Below are 14,243 nucleotides of genomic sequence, written 5' to 3'. Positions count from 1 at the left end.
ATATATTTCGCAGTCTAAGTTGACAAGCGATATCGGCCTGTAGTTCTTTGGGTAAGTGTGATCTTTGCCCAACTTAGGGATAAGATCTAATATTGTCCCCACTGTAGTCCTCCCCCCGACCCCCAATCGATTCAATTTTGGCATGGTTATGGAAGGGGCCTAGCAGGGGATCGTAGCACCTCCGTCAATAATTTGTAGAAGCAGGCTTTCCCTACTTTGAAGGATTTAATATAATTCTGATTCTGTAATGGCCTAGTTTAGATTAAATTGGCATTGGGCATTCAGCTTGGGGAGGTTGAATTTATTTAGATACACCAAGCTAACCACGGCATTAACATTAACGTTTTAAATCGTATATATTCTGACAGAAGTCTAAAAACGTAGAGGATATTTTATGAGGGTCTAGAGGTAGTGTTCCCTCCTTGTCTCTGACAAGGGGTCATTTGGGGCGGTGTTTGTTTTAAATAGCGGGCTAGGACTTTTCTAGTGGTATTGCCAGCACAATTTTATTGAATTACATTTGCCTACTCACTGGCCAGCCCGGGTGCTCAGGAGTTTGTTATATTCATATTTTTTTGGTTTAGGGTGTCCAATGGAAGGGTACTGGTTCCTAATTTCCAATTGTTTAATTTTAGTTTCTAAGTTTTCCACCCATCAGGGGGGATTATCTTGGAAGAAGTTTTTAATGGCTGAGATGATTGTCTCAATATGGGCAGGTCCTGTAGTATGTCGGGACTGGGTCTCCATGATTTGTCAGTTCAGTTGGGATAGTTGTGGCCCAGTCCAGAGATGCCAAAAGGGCTAAATGATCTGAGATCAATCTGGGTTCAGTGGTTGAATCAGAAATCATTCTGTCCATATTACTAGACACCAAAATGTGGTTTAACTTGTGGGATGCAGACTGCCTAACTTTGGCTCTTGAGCTATGATCAATGGTGGTAATAGGTGGAAGATAACCGTCTCCCCCTATGATCACTCGGGAATCACTAGGAAGTCCAGCAATCAATTTGCCAATGTGCTGCTAGAAATTCATATTGTTTACATTGGGAGCATACATATTCTGCACATAAAAACTCTTTACCAGATTTCAACAGTGTATTGAATAGCCGCCTCCCATTCTGATTGGCAAGCATATCTAGACTTGTGATTTTCACTTGTTTGGTTATGACAGTGAGTAGCCCATTCTTCTTTTGTGCAGGTGAATCAATGACCTCTGAAACCCAGGGAGCTTTAAAGGAGGGAATGCCATTTGCAGAAAGTTTAGATTCTTGTAATGGAAGTATGTCACAACTGAATTTGTATGTGTACTCAAGAATTTTCCTCCTCTTAGCTGGATGGTTCAACCCTTGGGTGTTAAGCGATAGTAATTAGAGGGATCTGTCTTCAGCATCTGGGATACGAGAAAATGACGGGAGGACACAAATTAGTCATACGCAGCACAATACATTGCATTGAGGGGCTACTTTTGGGTCATGTGGCAAAGGTAGACGGATCTGATCGCAATAAGTATTAGGAGTCAGGTCTGTTGTCAGCGTTTCATTGGGGAAAGGCAACCGGAAAAAAAGTGTAGGAGAAAGGGGAAAAAACACAAGGAAAGATATCAAATTAGAGTCCCCTGACTTTTCAACCCACCCATCCAACCTGAAAACTAAATAGCATGGGACCCAAAGGAGGCCAGACATCTCCTGGGCGCCACAAAACAAATGCACAAATAAGCGAATCAGCCCAAGTGCAGATGTGTTGATAAAAGTTTGTAGCGCAATAGGGGCTTAACTAGGAACATGTGAGTGAACAGTTCCACAGCCGTAGCATATAAGTGAAACCTAAAATTTCAACACAAGCCGCAAATGATCAAATAACTAGAAAATGTGATTTTTAAAAATCATTATGAGCTGAAGCAAGTCAATGATACATTAATATGAACATACGTGAAGTACCAAAGCTTCTGTGGGAGATGAAGACCATGGAATATTGCAGGCAAATGAGTTCAGAAAATTTCAATCTGCGTTATCATTATCGAATGTCAAAGACAACCAAGGGGTGTAATTAAGTTATTATCAAAAAAGGCAAGGCGGGGGGAGGAGCCAAGCTCGCGAGCGAAATGGTCGCCTTGTAGCTCGACTCCGTCAGCCCTCTGGCCTGACTCACATATCCTGCTACATATCCTGCCCAGAGACGATACATTTTCGAAGAAAGAGAAACGTAACACTTCGCTCCCACTCACCGTCCGACCTGGAGGCTCCGACTTGCGGTGGATCCGGAGTTGTGCCCTCTCGCGGAAACCGGGGCCTTTGTGAAGCTGAGACCGGGGCTTCGCCTATTGGATCCGGCCTGGCGTTGTGGTGACTGTTAGCCCCGGCCGAGAGACTGCACCACGAGAGAGAGCCACTGTGAGAAATCCCCGGTGATCCTGAACCGGGCCTGCCTTGACGGCCGTGAGGCTGGTGCGGGGCGCGGTGCTCCGTGGACTAACCGTGTAAAGGGGCTTCCCCGCCGCCGCTCCGTCCACCGACCCTGGACCCTCGCGCTCGAGCTCTACTTTTGAGGAGCGCCGGCTCGAACATGGGCGACCCTCCGCTTGGTGGGGCTCTCTTTTCTGCACCGCGGTGGTCATTGCCGGGACCCCCCCAGACATCTGTAAAGGCCTACATCTGTGGACTGCTCCGGGGGTGGCGGAGAGTGAAGAAGGGGTTGAATTTACAAAATGGCTGCCGCAGTTTGGAGCTGTGGATTTCCTCCTGATGGCGATCTCCGGTTGCTAGATTGCGCGGAAATATGGCCATGTGGCCGTGAGCCTACGATCGGCGACGTTCTTGCTGCCTTGAGATCTTTACACGAGACCTTGGCCCCCGGTGCTCCTGAGGACTTGTCCCGATCCACCGCCATCTTGGGTGAACGCTCCTTCAAGGTCCCCTCTTGCCTCGGTGATACCATTGCCTCACCCCCTCGATGGCTCCGAACTATGGTGCTGCTATCCACCAACGGATTTGTACATCGGCGGCTTCAGAACCTCCTGTTCGATGTTCGGAAACTGGAGACTTAGACACTGCTGCTTGTTTTTACCTTGATGAGGTCTTGTTTCCATTTTGCCAGTATACTCCCGCCTTTTCGAACGACGAGACTGTACTCCTGTTTTTTATTGCCCCTGTTGCTGATATATTTGGATTGCTTATTTGAATTTTTATTCACTTGCTTTTTCATTGACCTTTCTGACCAGCATCTGTATCGTATTTTTTTTCATTTGTGTGCTTGCTTCGCATCGTATTGCACGCTTCAGGCTGTTATTTGGTGGGTGGTAAATGCAGTGAAGAAGGGATTGGGGTGAGATGCATGGCCCCCGAAAGATTATTGGTATACGAATTCATGGCGGAGTTGCCCATATTCATAGTGCTATGAGAAACCTCTCTGAAAGCTTTATTGTGCTCGAGTCTATATCGTTCTGGTACACATGTACTGTAGTGTATGGTTGGGTGGAGGGCTGTAGCCGACCGTATTTATTTCTGATCTCATGCTCCTCCCTCCTATTTATTATTTTGTTTCCGTATCTTTTTTGTCTTCTGCTTCTTTTCTCTCTTATCTCCACTATATTTCGGGTTCTGGTTTAGGGCGACAGGCACGCTGTTTGGAGGGTAGGCCGTAGCCTTCTGCAGGGGTGCTGGGTGGGATGGGTGGGTTGGGTCTTTTTTTGTTGTTTTATTTTCTTTAGTTCTATGGCCCTTTTGTATATCTTTATGGGGGTGCCGCGTCTATCCTCTGCCTCCCGTGGTATGATTGGGTGGGATATGTGACGTCACTGTTCCTTTTCTTAAAGTTCTGCTGCTTCCGATGCGACTCCCATGCCCTCATCGTCGCACTTCCCCTGTTCCTATGTGTGTTCCTTGCTATGGGGGGCTTGTTCCGACGCGGCCTTCCTCTTCTTTTAATCTGTGTTTTCTTTCCTTCTTTTCTTCCTTTTTCCTCTTCCTCCCCTCCCTCCCCTTTTTCTTTTTCTCCCCAGGTTAGTATGGCGGGCTAGTTTTAATGATATTATTATTCCGGCCCCCCCTGTTCTGTATCCAAGTGCTATTGGGTGGTGGGTACGCCGAGTTATTATTGATTGCATATTGATTTGTGTTTCCTACGTCTGTCCTTCTACCGAAGTGTATAGTACTGCCTTTTCTACATTGCTGCCCTGTATCCTTTGGCTGTTCATGATTTGTGCGGGATATCCGGATATTGTTTTGTTCTCGCTGAGCCTGCCATACGCCCTATCGTTATATTATAAAATTAACCTATATTACTCCTGATTGCTGGCCGTATAGATCCTCATACTTCCCCCCACTCTTTTAGCGACTATATTGAATGTACAATTTTACTCTGATTCTGTGACTACTATTTTGGAAATTTTTGACTGCTTTACCGTGATGTGGCCGGCCAGATCGGTTGTAGGCCCAGCCTTGTATATCCTTTCTGTGCAAATAAAGGTTTAAAAAAAAAAAAAAAGGCAAGGCGTTCAGCAGAGCATTAAAGTGGTAATACATTACGATGTTTCTGAATTGAAGAAGGATGTTTCCATCCCTGCCACTTGGATGTTGTCGAGGAAAAAGCCAGGTCTTGGTAGTCATGAAATGGATGCAGTGAACCTTTGTTCATGATGTGGAAACTGGTTGGACCAGAAAAGGAAAAGGGAATGTTATGTTCTATAGTCTAGGTCTGAGGGATAGGAAGCTTAGTCTTGGTGCAGTCCTGTGAAATGGTGATCCGGTGACCTTCCCAGGTGATGAATCTATGCTTATGTATGGATTCCATGTGTTTATAGCGCAGAGGTTTTCAGATGATCGGTCTTGACGGGCCCTCAGAGGCAGAACGATTGTTTTGTCATGAGGGATGCGATGTGTTCTCTCAAGTTTGAAACTTTTTCCAAAGGAGATATTCATGGTGTAAGGTTCTGTAAAATCAAAAAGTATTTATTTTGGCGTCCAACCTCACCATGGGTCACATTCACTAAAGTTTCAAATAAGGTACAATCTCAAACTCTAACTTGAGATTGTACGTTATTTGAAACTTTAGTGATTGTGACCTATGGTGAGGTTGGACCCCAAAAGGAATACTTTTTTAATTTACAGTTTAATACAGAGCCCTGTCCCTTTGGTCCAAGGGAACCCTCTCAAACTATTCTTTGTCATAGTGTTGTGAGGAAGCCAGTCCTCCAAACAGACAAAACAAGAGCCATATTTTCCTTTGCTGCCTTCAGGAAATCCCAAATCTAATGTTGCCCCTTCTCTTTCTGTCCTCAAGTTCGGCAATCCACGGTGACCGTGCTTGCATCCTTGTCATTTACTTTTTGTTAGAGTTCAAATTTACAGCTACGATTACAGTGAAGTAGTCAAACTTGGCTTCTCTGTTATTTTACTTAGAAGTCTGTCTCCACAATCTACTTCTGACAAAAGAGCAGTTATAGGTCTGATATAAATTAATATTGCAGTTGCTCCGTTGAAAATATATCTGGTTGTGGAGTGATACACCTTTTCTAAAGGGCTTACAAATTACTGCAAATGAATCGGGGAAATACACTTACACTTCGGTATGTACCTGAACCATAAATGAACACTGGAAAAAAATTGAAAACATGCTTGGCTATGAGGTACAAACAAGTCACGCTCTCCCAATAGATATTTTAAAGCTTCAGATTTCAAGCGATCTTAAACTACAATCACTAATTTAAAATGAGCTTAATCTTTAGTGCTTGCGATTCAGAGCATTACAAGGGTTATTTGTATAGCCTTCTAGTATGAAGGGATACAGCTATGTAAGAGTTCTATATATTCCCTCTTCAAGGATTTGTTGGGTTAGTGTTAAGTTTCATTGTCTATTTCTAAGAAAAACTAAACCCTAGATAGCTCAAAATGTTATTGGTAACAGATAGAAGTTATTTTTTATATATTCTGCATATTTTAAATTGGTTTACAATGACTGCAGTTTGTTGTGCTTCAGTGGACATCCCAGTGTATCGTTATCTCGCACCGTATTTATATATCGCTAGGGATTCCTAGAGCAATGATGCAATGATTTCTGGTGGTTGCAAAAAGTATGAATGCTATTATCTCCCCCCCCCCCCCAAAATTGTGGTGTATGCATGGATTTTACTTCCTACGTTGTTAGTTTCTGGATTTGACTTGTGTGTAATGCCCGTTTTGAGTGTGTTTGTGATTTTATCTGTTCCTCTGACAGGCCGTGTGTTATATGTTTTTTAATCTGCTCACCTACTCGACACCAGACCTGGTAGGTGCTGTTCTGCAACACATAGGCCCATTGTGGGAGACTTCATGAGTGACAGTGCGTTTTGGGATGGGCGTTGAGTGTAGATCATACCAGCGGGAGAAACTCGTTATTTGTGATGCTTAACCTGCAAGCGATTCTTACTGTTATATGGAGGCAGCTAGAAGGCCAGCAGTACATTCAATCTAGTAGAAAAGAACCCCTGCAGGCGGAGTTTTCTTTAGGATGTGGAGCATATCTGCAGTGGGCACAGACTAGAACCTAACGGTACAGACCAATTAGGTTGATGACAAAACTAGACTATTTAAAGAAAAACCAAGTGTTCAATATTGAAGACCACTCCTCATCTTAGTGCATCTGCGTCTCAGCTAAGATAATGTCAAGTAGAGAGTATGCCCCAAATACATCCAGCATCAACTACCTGTTTCTCATTGAAACAAATCTGTTGAATTAGATCTGCATCAGTGCTAGGCACAACCATGTGTACCAATTTCTTGAGATAAGAAATGTAACATTTATTTTAGCTGTTTTAGTTAACTTCCCACTTGATGCTGGATCTGTGTCTGGCATCCTTATGATTCGTGTTTTGTGGCCAGATGAGACAACTCAGTCCTGACCCCTTTAAGCAATAGTTTGGTGACTGGTAGGTTGGGAGCAGTTCCAGTAGCCAGTGTCATATGTCGGCCAGTTTCTTCTCGTAGTGACAGATACCTGGTGAGATTGTGCGCCATGCATAAATGCAAAATTGGGCCTATGCATAAGATGTAGAGCAGGGAAAGAATGTAATGGGATGCCTTTCATCCTTTGGGCTCGATTTTAAAATTACTTGTTCTCCCTCCTCAGCCACTGCTTGTCCTGAATATATTTTGAAACCGTGTTTTAGACTAGCAGTTGTGTGGTTCTTTATTGCAGTGGAAAATAAGCATTCCCTGTTATCATCTGCACCCTACACTGTTTGTTGGTGGGTTTTAACTCGAATCTAGGTACATGTAGACCATGTCTTTGCACATTACTACAAAGAACTGTCAGATGGGGAGTGCTTTTTTTCTGGTTCACCTTACAACTGATGTTTTGTATCTATGTTTTATATTTAGTGCTGACTCCTCAGGTTGATTGTAATTTGTTTTCTTTGTCAACCCTTGACATGCCGGAAGGGATGAGGTTATGTCATGGCTGGCCCTGCCATGCGCATCGGAGACCAGTTAATCCTTGAAGAAGATTACGATGAGAGCTACATACCAAGCGAGCAAGGTAAGGCCACTGGGCATGCACAGGTATACTTGCATCTACTGTGAGCATCATAACTGTAGCATCACGGTCAGGACTGGATGGAAGGAAATATATATGGAGCGAGCATTGGGAAAGTTATCAATACAGTAAGCATGGTGGGGACAGCATTGCTGCTAAGCACAGGTAGAGCTAGTTCCATCACAAGCAAGGCAAGTGCAGCACCACAATTGGCCACGAGATGGGTAGGTGGGAAATATAGTCTAAGCAGACATATCTTTAACTGTGTCGTTCTATATATTAAACAGGTAATTCTGTAGCTTTCTCAATACTCCCACAGACTGATCATTAGGGATGCTATTATAAAAGTTCAGCACGGCAATGCTATGCTTTTTAGCAACATGACACGCCACAATCTGGTAATAAATGTCCTATATCATAAGTTCGATCTTTTTTACATTGATTCGTTTAGACACATATGTGCACAAACCACCCTTGTTTCTCCCATGTACAGATGCTATCGCTGAAGAGTGGAATGTTCTAAAACCATTGATATGCAAAGCGTTCTCCAGCCAGGTTTCTTGCAGACATAAAATTGTGAAATCCTCAACAAATTCTAACCATAAGGGATTTCTGGCTTCTGTCAGCTCCCAGGTCCCAGCTGATTCCCTCGGAATGACCAGAGAAGAAGAGAGGTGAACCTCTAGGGAAACACAATAAAAACAAAGGGGCCGATTAGGATGGCGGACGGATCGCCACCGCAATGCAGGAGGTGGCGATCCGCCCGCCATCCGTGCCCATCCCCCACCTATTTCCCCCCTGCCATATTACAATGGCGGGGGGGGACTGTGGCGGACGGGAAGACTGTCCGCCGCTTTTCCGCGGAAAAGGTCTAATATGGTGGCGGTGTCTATCAGATATTAGGATGTGCTGTGGGCAATGCCTTTCCGTGGCGGGATGCGGTCTTTGCTTTGGGGGCCCGGTGAAGGGGGGGTGCACATGGGGGGTACCTATGGTATGGTACCCCCCTGCGTTTCAAAATACAACATGGCAGGCACCATGCAGGGCCTGTCATGTTGTGCTTTGAAACTCACAACATGCATTTTTAGCATTGCAGCGGACGGTGCTTTCAGCACCGCCCACCGCAATGTTATAAATGCGGGATGCACCTGCCACTGTGGCGGGTGCATCCTAATTCGAGGCACGGGACCTCCGCCCCTGTGGCGGACGGTCCCGTCCTCCGACAGGATGACGGACAAAAATTGACCCTAAAGTTAGCACAAAAACCTCCCCTCTCGTGGAACAATGCAAGTCATAAGTAAGTGCCATGCAAGCTTTATGAAAAATACACGGTGCCTTACCAGCTGGACATCTCCAGATGCCAAATAGGAAAGTCTTGATGAGCAGCAGTGCAGGAACAGGATTCTATTGAATCTACAAGGCAGGCAGAACTGTGTATAATTCACCACAACCACAGGCATAAAGGGAGAGTAAATATCAAAAAGCTCACAGAGGGGCAAACTCTGTTTCAAACTCCTAACAGAGTTAAATTCCAGCTAGGGACTCGTACACAAGAAGGGGGAGTAAAGGGATCAAGTTCTCCACAACAAAATCAGCTGCCAAATATCACTTGAGTACTGGCAGGAATAAAGACAAACACTCGCGCACCGCGCGTTACCAACCATGCACCTAAATACTGCTCATTAAGGAAATAATATGAAACGCGCTCCTCGCGTGTACCAAAGTAGCCAATGCTGGCTTAGATAACAAAACGACCTACACAGTATCTGCCATGGTAATTAAATATGTTGGACGCGGCCGCGTCGAATCCAGGGAACTGGGCGCGGCCGCGAATGCCGGAAAAACAATCCAGCTAATGTTCCGAACACAGCCAGAACAAAAGGCACGGAATGCCTGACACGCGACTGAAAAGGTCATCAGTTGCTTGAATCTTTTGGGCTCAAGAAAGGGGTGGGGGCAGGAAGGGACGAAGGCAGTAGGGCGGAATGACAGAGAACTCAGGAACCGCTACGAGGAGATACAGACGCTGGGAACAGTTGGGAAGAGGCATGGATTCAAGTAAACGAAAGCCAAGCACCGGCTTTCTGGCAATTCAAAATATATAAAGGGAGGGAGTGTCCCGAAACGCCACCTCCATCAGAGCGGCGAGGGACCGTCTAAAAAGTGTGTACGTTTCATAAAGCAAGCACTCAGCCCCCTCTAAGACTCTAAGGGACTACGCAGGAAGCCTGATGCCTAACAAAGGGCGCTCTGAGAGCTGAATCTTGGTGGGCCCTGCATGAAGCTTCTATTCTCAGAGACAATACCTAGTTATGGAAGGTAGTCAATGCTCCTTTCTTAGCCCCCAGAGATTTACTATCGATAGAGGTAGCCATCGGAGTGGACCAATGGGTGGATCACTACTCAACCATGAATAATGGTAAAGAGCAGGTGGCAACGCTGACGGTAATCTGACAACCTCCAGAGTCAGTACCATTTAACCTTTTCCCAATAAATGTTCACTTTACAATAGATGAAGTCTTTTGTGCTATAAATGCTAGTGTGGGTGGTAAAGCTCCAGGCCCTTATGGAGTCCCTATTCATTTATATAAATCAAATTTACCTCTTTGGGGCCCATTATTAACCTTAGTCCGGACAGCATGTTGTCACCATGGTTTTATTCCATCTTGGTCAGAATCTATTCTGCTGCCTATTTTTAAAAAGGGAGACCGCAACAACCCTAAATGCTATCGCGCGATCTCCGTATTAGACTCTTTCCTCAAAGTGGCAGGCCGCATTTTACTCAATAGATTGCAGACATGGGAGGAAGACGCAGGCGTGAGCACTGAGCTACAGTATGGTTTCCGAAAGGGTTTAGGCACAGTTGAACAGGGACTAAACTTAAATCTCTTGCTTGGTAAATTTACGGAGGCCAAGCTGGGAAACCTATTTCTGGCATTTGTAAATCTTAGTTCCGCGTTCGAATGTGTCAGACATGACCAACTCTGGAGCATCCTAGAGGAAATGGGAGTGGAAATACCGCTCCTACTCTTCATCAGGCAACTATACCGAGACACCCAAGCTAGGGTCCAAATCTGGAATCCCGGGGAGTGCACCACTAAGTTTCCCATAAGGAAAGGGGTCAGACAAGGATGTGTTCTTGCCTCCTTCCTCTTTACTTTATATGTTAATGGTCTTGGACCAATTCTGGCTAGTCAATGTCGGGATCTGCCACACATTGACAAACGCCCAATCCCAGCATTATTGTATGCGGATGACTCTGTTTAAATGTCCCATGCCCAAATAGGGTTACAAAGAGTAGCGTCTAGTTTTGCAACATTCATGCATATCTTGGGCCTGCATGTAAATACTTATAAAAGGTTTATGATGCAATGTGGAATAAATAGTGCGAAATGCAGAACCATTTATATTAAGAATAATAAGGTTGAGTTTACTAATAGATTTTCTTATTTTTTAGCAAGAAAACGTATTTTCTAAAGCCATGGCTGCCCTAATTAACTTTGCTAGAAAACTGGACAGAAGGCCGGCTGTGGAATTTATTCAGATCTATAAAGCCAAGTTTCTTACCACTACCATGTATGGTGCCGGATTTTGAGGCCATGTTGACCCCAGCCTCTCCAATTAATTGAGAATTACTTTGTTAGATACTTATTAGCAGTTCCAAATAGTACTGCAACCTATGTCTGTCATGCAGAGTTAGGGATTCAATATATATCTGATATAGTAAAAATACAACCGATTTTATTATGGCACAAGGTATGGTCAACAACAGATACTAGTTTTAACCGTGATATTATGAAAGATTGCCTGAAGCTTCAAAGTGCGTGTTTGCAGTCCTTGGTTAAACTACATCAAAAACTTCATGTCAGACATTGACATTAGGCATCCTGAATACTTTGCTAATCCGGGTAGTATAATTTCAGTTCCAAGAAAATCCCTGAAAACCAACTCTCTAATGCATCTGGAGACAATTAAACTTTCAAAAGAAATTCTAAAGCCCACGGTCTTGGAACATCAGATGTTACTGACATGTCACGGTATATCCATATCTTATATATGTAACACGGGGTTAATATATGATGCTGCTGACCCGTTTTCGTCTCAAGATCTTTCACAGAATAATAAGTTTCCCAGTTATGAATGACTGGTCTAAAACTTTGGGTATATGCCCACGTGATGACATGTATTTACAGTCTACTATGTACGTTCTTTTATTCTGTACATTTTATACTGTCCCCAGAAAAAGATGGATTGTTCCCATTTTAAAGACACTGGGCGTGAGACAATGTTGCCCAGCTTTTTTAACCTTACAGTTTTTACTATATGAACTGTTTACTAGCCCTTTAGCAATGTACTTGAAATTCGTGATCAGATACAGGAAAACAATGTGGAATACGAACCTGGCTTTTAACATATGATATTTTGAGTACCTTTTAAATATTTTACATCCTGGTCATCAGTTGTTTGTAATAACGTGATAAAATGTGCTTTTATGATTTACATCTTTAAATCGAATAAAGCTTGTTTAAATTGAATTGAATTGTCTAAGCAAAAAAGATAATTAGCTGCATAGGCAAAGATGGATTTACACCTTTGGTGGCCAAAGAAAAGGGTAGCAGTGCAGATGGGCCATGACCAAAGAGTTGGGTATTCCACATACAGTAGAGATGGGAAAGGGTTTTTAACCCAGCTTTATAGCACTGAACACATCACATCAACTGTTTCCTGCATTCTAACTTAGGAGGATGGAGTTGAGAGGGCCATATAACTGGCTTCTCATAGTTCATTTACCAATACAAGAAGGATGTGGACTTCCTGTACGGTTTTTATCACAGCTCTGTCACCTTCTGTGCCTCACAGAATTGATTGCTCCCTAGTAAGCTCTTTCTATCTTTTGAGTCTTTGTTCTGGACTCTTCCAACTGTACTACAAACTTTTGTTCCTACATCGAAGAGATGCTAGAAAGGGACACAAGAATCCAGACTGAGCTTTGCTGAGAACACTTGTTTCCTTAAAGAGAACCATTGCAGCCTACATCATAACAAGTAAGATTTAGAATGCGCCAACACAGTGTTTTGGTGCCTTGATTGCTTTAGGTGCATGGTGGGGGAATGGGTGGGTCACAACAGCCTAAAAGGAAGGAAAGTGGGGACTGCAGGTCAGAGGATACATTAGTCAGTCATGACTACCTTCAGCTTAGTGAAGTGGGTACTCCTGAAAAGGGGGTGAGTGGGCAAGTTACAAACACACTTAGCCAAAGGAAGATGTGACTGCAGACTTGTGTAGGACAACAATCCTGGTGTTCCCAGCTTTCATAGTGAAGGCAAAAGGCGACCACTTCATTGAAAGGTGGCTGGAGGGAGATTAGCAGCTGGTTGATAAAGGAAGTTGTAACTGTATGCTGGGGAAGCGGGTTGATCTTGGACTTAATGGCAACTTAGAGTATTTGGTAGTACCATGGGAAAGATTTTCAGGGATCATGTTTGGCTGGTGAAGTCTTCTTTACCAGTGCTTCTTGGGGTTCTGGTGATCCTGTTCTTCTCCAGCTGATTTTCCTGGAAGCAAGTGGTTCTGGGGAAAAACAAAAGAGTATTGTAGAGTACAAACACAACAGCATATCTACACTAGAGGCCTTGGGTGCTTGAATGTGTACTATGCAGTGAAGGAGATGGCGTTTTCAAATGGTTCATTTTTAGGTCTAATCATAGACCGCATTGGCTGTGTTCCAGAGCTCATATAATCACAAAAAAATGAAATCAAAAGCAGTATAGAGAGAGGAACTTTGGTTCCACCGCTTTGTTGATCTTTACAGGTGTTTGATTGGGCAGCGGTTGTGCTTGTCCGCACTATAACATAGTTACATTTCTCATTGGTGATAGACGTTATTAACTTATTAAGAATGGTTTTTACATTGTGAACTCTCTGCTTTCTACAATTGGGAGGAGTTTTACATTCTGAACTCTGTTACAAACACCATTGGAGGGAGATATTACTTTGGTAAAAACCAAAGGACATTTTCATACAGACGTTTAGTCCAGGAGGGTCTAGAGAGGTCTGGTGTCCTTTTGTACATTTATAATTTCATATTTAGTATTGTGTTTGTTAATTGAAAAACCTTTTCTTTTTAAAAGTTAAAGCATTGACTAGATATTGATGTATTAAGTGTTAGTGTGTGCTTTGCAGACCTTTAAGTTTCCAACCTACACCATTTCGCAAAGTAAGCATCACCATGTGACTCAAGGTCATGTTTTAAATTTGTGTGAAGGTGCTCAATGTGGGTCCAATACGAAGTGCCCAGGACACCAAAGGTAAGAGTCTCCAGTTGTCACAATCCATGTTTACCCAGGGATCCCCCAGCTAGTTCACATGTTCTCACATGAACTGCAATGGAGGTGCCTTGTTATTGACCGTTGCCTCTTAAGAAACCAGCCCTGCTACAGTCTATCTGCTCCTGTACCCAGTGTTGTTGCATCACAATCTCCAGCAGCTGGTCACCACTGAAAAACCAGCAGTAAATCATGATGTAATGTGTGCCAAAAACAGATGGCCCAGTACAACGAGGCATAATGCGCTTTGTATTCCCTAGTCCTAAAATGGACGTCATGTCCTAGCATGTGGAGTAGTACAAAAGGGGGTGGTGATGGACGGAGCATCTGAACCAATCAAACACTCGCACCCAGTCAAAAGATCTGGGTTTAATCCATCACCGTTCTTTAGCCCACTCTGCCACCCCAGTT

General features: G+C 43.8%; 1 protein-coding gene across 6 annotated transcripts in view; it reads left to right on the top strand.

The window, feature by feature from the left end:
- The window catches only part of CEP164 (centrosomal protein 164), a 385,375-nt gene that overhangs the window by 72,626 nt on the left and 298,506 nt on the right, over positions 1-14,243 (top strand). For all 6 annotated transcript variants that reach the window (XM_078682279.1, XM_078682276.1, XM_078682274.1 and 3 more), the window contains exon 2: positions 7,413-7,509. In XM_078682279.1, the coding sequence (XP_078538405.1) occupies positions 7,428-7,509 (82 nt within the window). In that variant the 5' untranslated portion in view covers positions 7,413-7,427. The remainder of the gene's footprint in view (positions 1-7,412; positions 7,510-14,243) is intronic.

The sequence above is a fragment of the Lissotriton helveticus genome, chromosome 3_1, assembly GCF_964261635.1.
Source record: "Lissotriton helveticus chromosome 3_1, aLisHel1.1, whole genome shotgun sequence".
Taxonomy (NCBI): Eukaryota; Metazoa; Chordata; class Amphibia; order Caudata; family Salamandridae; genus Lissotriton; species Lissotriton helveticus.
The sequence above is the reverse complement of the archived record's forward strand: the minus strand, read 5'-3'. Positions and strand labels throughout refer to the sequence as shown.